Source organism: Bison bison, unplaced genomic scaffold (assembly GCF_000754665.1).
Source record: "Bison bison bison isolate TAMUID 2011002044 unplaced genomic scaffold, Bison_UMD1.0 scf7180017864474, whole genome shotgun sequence".
NCBI classification, from domain to species: Eukaryota; Metazoa; Chordata; class Mammalia; order Artiodactyla; family Bovidae; genus Bison; species Bison bison.
In genome coordinates this window covers 3831726-3837960 of record NW_011495035.1, presented here as the reverse complement: position 1 = coordinate 3837960, position 6235 = coordinate 3831726, and the positions used below count along the sequence as shown (strand labels likewise).

At 41.0% G+C, this 6235-nt stretch overlaps 1 protein-coding gene across 1 annotated transcript in view; it reads left to right on the top strand.

Moving 5' to 3' along the window:
- The first annotated feature begins 631 nt into the window (after positions 1–631).
- Positions 632–6235, top strand: part of SHQ1 (SHQ1, H/ACA ribonucleoprotein assembly factor) — a 103421-nt gene continuing 97817 nt past the window's right edge. Inside the window, exons 1-2 of the mRNA XM_010861999.1 lie at positions 632–888; positions 4982–5046. Of these exons, the coding sequence (XP_010860301.1) occupies positions 746–888; positions 4982–5046 (208 nt within the window). The 5' untranslated portion in view covers positions 632–745. The remainder of the gene's footprint in view (positions 889–4981; positions 5047–6235) is intronic.

Below are 6235 nucleotides of genomic sequence, written 5' to 3'. Positions count from 1 at the left end.
GGAGAGAGACATGGAGGGAAAGAGGAGGAGATAGAAATCGGTAGAGAATGAAGGAGAGGGAGAAAGGGGAGTTATTGACAAGGCAAATGAGAACTGAGGAAAACCACAGTAACGGTGTTTCTGTGGTTTCTGCGGTGACTGCTCCAACACACCGAGCCTCGACAACTTGCCGGGAACCTTGTTAGAGCTTAACATGCACAAATGCATGCTATCCTCACACCGTTTCTACGAGGCTAGGTTTCTAACCTTATTTTATAGAAGAGATATCTGAAGCATAGAGAGGTTCTGTAACTTTCTCAAAGTCGTAATTCTGGGTATTGGAAAGAAAGAATTTAAACGCAGGTTTCACTGCCTGCAAAGCCAATGCTGTTAAAATCATCTCTGCTGCTGCTGCTGCTGCTAAGTCGCTTCAGTCGTGTCCGACTCATAACCCTCAAAGAAGCTTAGTGGCTCTGAGGTGGATTCTTGCCCGGGTTCTTGCAAGTTATGCCCTGGGTTCAATTTCTGCGCACAAAGCCTTACTCCTCCGGTCCCTTCTCTAGCTCCTAGCGCACAGCGTCCCGTCTCCATGGAAACCGGCGCGAGGCGGGATTTCCTCTTGCACGCACGCGCACTTCCGCCTAGAGCCGGAAGCACCGTGTCTAACAGCGGGTACCAGCGCGTGGGTACTTCTTGGAGAGTTTCAGTGGCAGGCCCGCGGCGGCTGCGAGAGTGGTCGACTTGGGCGCCCGAGTTCGGCGTGGTGATGCTGACTCCGGCGTTCGATCTTAGCCAGGACCCCGACTTCCTGACTGTTGCCATCCGCGTGCCTTACGCCCGAGTCTCTGAGTTCGATGTCTATTTCGAGGGAGTCGATTTCAAATTCTACGCCAAGCCGTACTTTCTCAGGCGAGTTCCGGGTGTTTGGCTCTGGGAAGAGCATGTTTTGGGGATTCATTTATTCATTCATTAGATAACTGCTTATCGAGGAAGGACTTCTCGACATCGCGACTGCCTTTTTCCGAGGTACCAGCAGCAGGTGCCGAGGAAGCGAACTCTTTCGGGCTTGCGCTCTGAATGCTGCAGAAGCTTATTGTTTCTTATATTTTCTTACATCCCCGCCTGGAAGAGATTCCGGAGCCACTTTAGAACGCAGAGTTTGGGACCATAATCGCCTTTCCTGTTTTTGTCCTGTCGCCCTAGTTCTTGTCCCTTTTCCTGTTTCCGTTTCGCTCTGCGTTAGTCCTCCTTGTCCTGAGACAGCTCACGCTGCCTTCCCTACTAACCTGTCGGTTTGACTTTTTCAGTCCACGTCCTGTTCGCCGACCTCCTGGCTGACGCTTTCTCTTCCCTGAAATTTTCGCCTTTCTTGGTCCGGCTGATGCCATAGTCTCCTTCACCTCTTCGTTGTTTGGTTCTTCTCTAATTTTACCCCTTCATTGTCGTTGTCATCCCGCAAGCCTCAGGGAGGGACCTTCAGCTCTTGTTTGTTTGCATTTTTCTCCCTGCAGAACCGTAACATCAGTGGTAACAGCTGACCTCTTCTCCCCCTCGTGTGGTGGGGCAGGCAGTGCGTTTAAGTGAAGGATTAAGTGCTTGTGTGCATTATCTCATTTGACCTGGATAGCGATTCTTGGAGATCAGTTCAGTTCAGTTCAGTCGCTCAGTCGTGTCCGACTCTTTGCGATCCCATTGAATCGCAGCACGCTAGGCCTCTGTCCATCACCAACGCCCGGAGTTCACTCAAACTTATGTCCATCGAGTCGGTGATGCCATCCAGCCATCTCATCCTCTGTCGTCCCCTTCTCCTCCTGCCCCCAATCCCTCCCAGCATCAGAGTTTTTTCCAATGAGTCAACTCTTGGCATGAGGTGGCCAAAGTATTGGAGTTTCAACTTTAGCATCAGTCCTTCCAATGAACACCCAGGACTGATCTCCTTTAGAATGGACTGGTTGGATCTTGCAGTTCAAGGGACTCTCAAGAGTCTTCTCCAACACCACAGTTCAAAAGCATCAATTCTTCGGCTCTCAGCTTTCTTCACAGTCCAACTCTCACATCCATACATGACCACAGGAAAAACCATAGCCTTGACTAGCTGGACCTTTGTTGGCAAAGTAATCTCTCTGCTTTTGAATATGCTATCTAGGTTGGTCATAACTTTTCTTCCAAGGAGTAAGCGTCTTTTAATTTCATGGCTGCAGTCACCATCTGCAGTGATTTTGGAGACCCCAAAAATAAAGTCTGCTGTTTCCCCATCTATTTCCCATGAAGTGATGGGACCAGATGCCATGATCTTAGTTTTTGACTTCCCTGGTGGTCCAGTGGTTAAGAATCCTCAGAGATGGGCATCATTATTTAGAAAACATTTTAGAAGACACTGCCATATTATTCTTTCTCAACATTGTCAGTACTTTCTTTTCTCCTTTCTACCGAGTGAAACTCCAATCCCCTCATCTTTCTCATTCAAGTGTAGTTCCAGCCTACCCTTCCTGCCCAAGTACATTTCCAGTGCAGACATTCTTCTTGAGTTAAGCTATTAAGTACTTGGCCTGAACCTGTTCTGCTCAGGTATTCCTTTGGCCTTAACTTAATCTACCTACTTGAATATGTTGTATAAAAGAGTGTCTGGATTTATACAAACTGACCAGGGAAAGCCTGTTTGAAGAGGTGATATTAAAGCCAAAACATGAAGAATGGGAAGAAGATGATGATGTTAGCAAACATTTATTGACATTTTACTCCTAGTTAGTGCTTTATGTGACTCACTTGATTTTAGGACAGTCTTACAAAGTAGGTTTTGTTATATACTCATGTTGCAGATAAGGGCTCAGAGAAAAGATCTTAAATGAGATAGGATGATAAAATTAAGTAATGTGAAGGAGTTTATACAGTACTTTTTATACAAATTTATCCATTCCTTGAGTAGCAGAGGCTTGGGTGTTGGGTACATATGGGTGTCAGCACACTTATAGTTCTGTGACTTTTGGCAAGTTATTCAGTCTCAGTAAGTTTTCTAGTCTGTTAAGTGGGACTAATATTAGTGATTTAAAGAGCTGATGTGGTTTGAGATAATGCATGTATAATCCTTATTACTGTGCCTGATAATTACATATTCAATAAATGGTAGGTATTATTATTTATTAAGGGAGCATATTGTTGCAATTATCTGCTGCCAATAACCAATCAAACCTGTGTAAAATAACAATCCTTTAACTCCCTCTGTTGATTTTTATGCCTTAGGAGTTTGGTAAGAGCTTGGCTGAACTGTTCTGGCTTAAGGTCTTTAGTCATGCGTGGCTGGACCTGGGACAGGAAGGGCTAAAGCAGCTGGGGACTTATAGGGTAGGTGAAGGAGAGAATCTCTTTTCATGTGGTCTCAGGACCTCCCTGTGTGGTCTCACTTGTGATTCCTGCAGGGAGTTGCATCCCTACCATGACAGCTGAAATTTTTGAGTAAATATTTCCGGGAGCAAGGCAGAATCCATATCATCTTTTATAACCTAACCTCAGAAATCACAGTGTCACTTCTGCTATAATGCTTTGTTTCAGGTAAAACAATTCTAGAAGCCCACTCAGTTTTAAGGGGAGGGGACATAGATTGCATTATTGGGAGGAATGATGTGAGATAGGTCATCTTTGGAAATGCAGTTTGCTACAGTATACCAGAGATGAATAAAACCTCCTCTCCTTGAGAAACTGAGTGTATAGCAGGGAAGGCAGATCTGTTAGCAAATACTGTTTTGCCATCATGCATTAAGAATTTAACTCTGTACTTACAAAGAGTTTAGAAGGGAGATGATAATAATAGTTTACATTTTCCGAACGCTTGCCTATTGTACTAGCCACTAAGCTTTTTGTATTATCCTTTCTTTCTCACAGTAACCCTCAGATAGATTCTATTATTTTTCACATTTTATAAATGATGAATATGAACTTTGAAGTTAATTAACTTGTGGTACAAAGAAAGTTACAGAGCTAGTAAATGGCACAACTTGGAATTAAGTCCACAAATGGACTTAATTTAGACTCTGAAGGTAAAGTTCATATTTGTATCCATTGTATAACAAATTTATTCATACCTGAATTTTTATGCTAGGTTTAGAAGGGATTTTTGTTTCAAAAATGTGTTATAGCTTCAGGAAACATTACGATCAAAGGTAAGTAGGGGTAAAGCCCTGTACCTTTTGGGGTCTGCTAAGATGGATGATGATGATCATGATGATGGTGTTAGAATAGGGAACAAGAAGGAGGGGGGTGTGGGAGGAAAGTAGGTTCATATTTTTAAGTTTGGAGTGGAATGGATCTGGCCTCATATATAGTATGGGTGAATTTAAATTGTCTACCCAATATCAAGCAGTCATGGAAGCTTTCATTGTAGAGAAGTGACAGATTTCTGTTTTAGAAAAATTCTTTTGGGGCCTCAGTTAGAGCATTGATTGACCCAGAGTAAAACTGGGAACAGGGAAATCAGTTCATGTCCTTTAGCAGGAAAGAGGGGGAAATCCCTATACAGTAATAATGAGATTTACAAAAAAAACACTTTTGCTTTCTGCCTTCTTTTTAAAAAAGTAGTGATTTACCCAATATAAACAATTGATTTTGTTGGTTCTTTATTCTTTCTCATTTTTTTTTGTTTCTTTTCTTTTTGGAAGCCAATTAGTATACTTTTATTGAGCCCATCCTGTGTCAGTCATCAGGTATATAAATAACTCATATTAGGAAGGGAAAGTACTATAAGAGTAGTGATAGCTAGTATTTATTGTGGCTTTTCTTTTTTAAGTGTTTTATCAGTGACTAGTGCCTATTCAAACAGAAAAATGAGTCATCTCTGATTCCTCTTTTCTTAGCTAGGGAAGAAATATAAGTTATTTAGTTTATAAAATTTAAATGCTGAGGAATATCTTTTTAAATGGTTGCTAGTTTCAGTGCTTGATGCTTACTATCATGCTTCATGATGCTTTGTAATTTAAGGACTTCATGAGACCTTTTGTTACATCTGCAGGTTAACCCTTCCTGGAAGAATTGTAGAAAATGGAAATGAGCAGGGATCCTATGATGCAGATAAAGGTATTGCCCTTAGAATTTTCTGTTAGCTTTTTTTCTTTGAATTCTTCATGTTGGTGTAGCTCCGTAATAATCTCATGTTATGGTGACCTTTAGGTAAATGGCGAGTGCAGTCTGTCCCTGTCCCTCTTTATTGTTTCTTAATGTCCAGTGCCTGTTATTCATGGATTTCTTAACAGTTACAGTTTCCCCAGTTCTTTAAATTATACTTCACATTGTTCTTTAAAGTTTAATTAGTTAAATACTCTGGCTCTGTTTTCTGAAAGTTTTATTTCCTACTTCTCCCTACATTTAGTAAGTGTTTAAAAATTAAAGTTAGATTGTGGGAAGTGACTGATTAGAAAAGAAGTGGATGATTTTTGTAAGCTGTGAGTCAAATGTTTCTAAGACAGTTTTTTTTAGAATTTTAAAAATTTATTTTTTGTTTAAGCATAATTGATTTACAGTGTTGTTAGTTTCAGGTATACAGCAAAGTGATTCAGATATATATATATTCTTTTTTTCCATTACTATTTTCAATCTTAAAATATAATTACCTGTAGGTGAGAGAGAAACTGTCCATATTGGACTTTTAAAGACTGATTGAATTTTCTTTTTTTTTTCTAATTTTATTTTATTTTTAAACTTTACATAATTGTATTAGTTTTGCCAAATATCAAAATGAATCCACCACAGGTATACATGTGTTCCCCATCCTGAACCCTCCTCCCTCCTCCCTCCCCATACCATCCCTCTGGGTCGTCTCAGTGCACTAGCCCCAAGCATCCAGTATCGTGCATCGAACCTGGACTGGCAACTCGTTTCTTACATGATATTTTACATGTTTCAATGCCATTCTCCCAAATCTTCCCACCCTCTCCCTCTCCCACAGAGTCCATAAGACTGTTCTATACATCAGTGTCTCTTTTGCTGTCTCGTACACAGGGTTATTGTTACCATCTTTCTAAATTCCATATATATGCGTTAGTATACTGTATTTATGTTTTTCCTTCTGGCTTACTTCACTCTGTATAATAGGCTCCAGTTTCATCCACCTCATTAGAACTGATTCAAATGTATTCTTTTTAATGGCTGAGTAAAACTCCATTGTGTATATGTACCACAGCTTTCTTATCCATTCATCTGCTGATGGACATCTAGGTTGCTTCCATGTCCTGGCTATTATAAACAGTGCTGCGATGAACATTGGGGT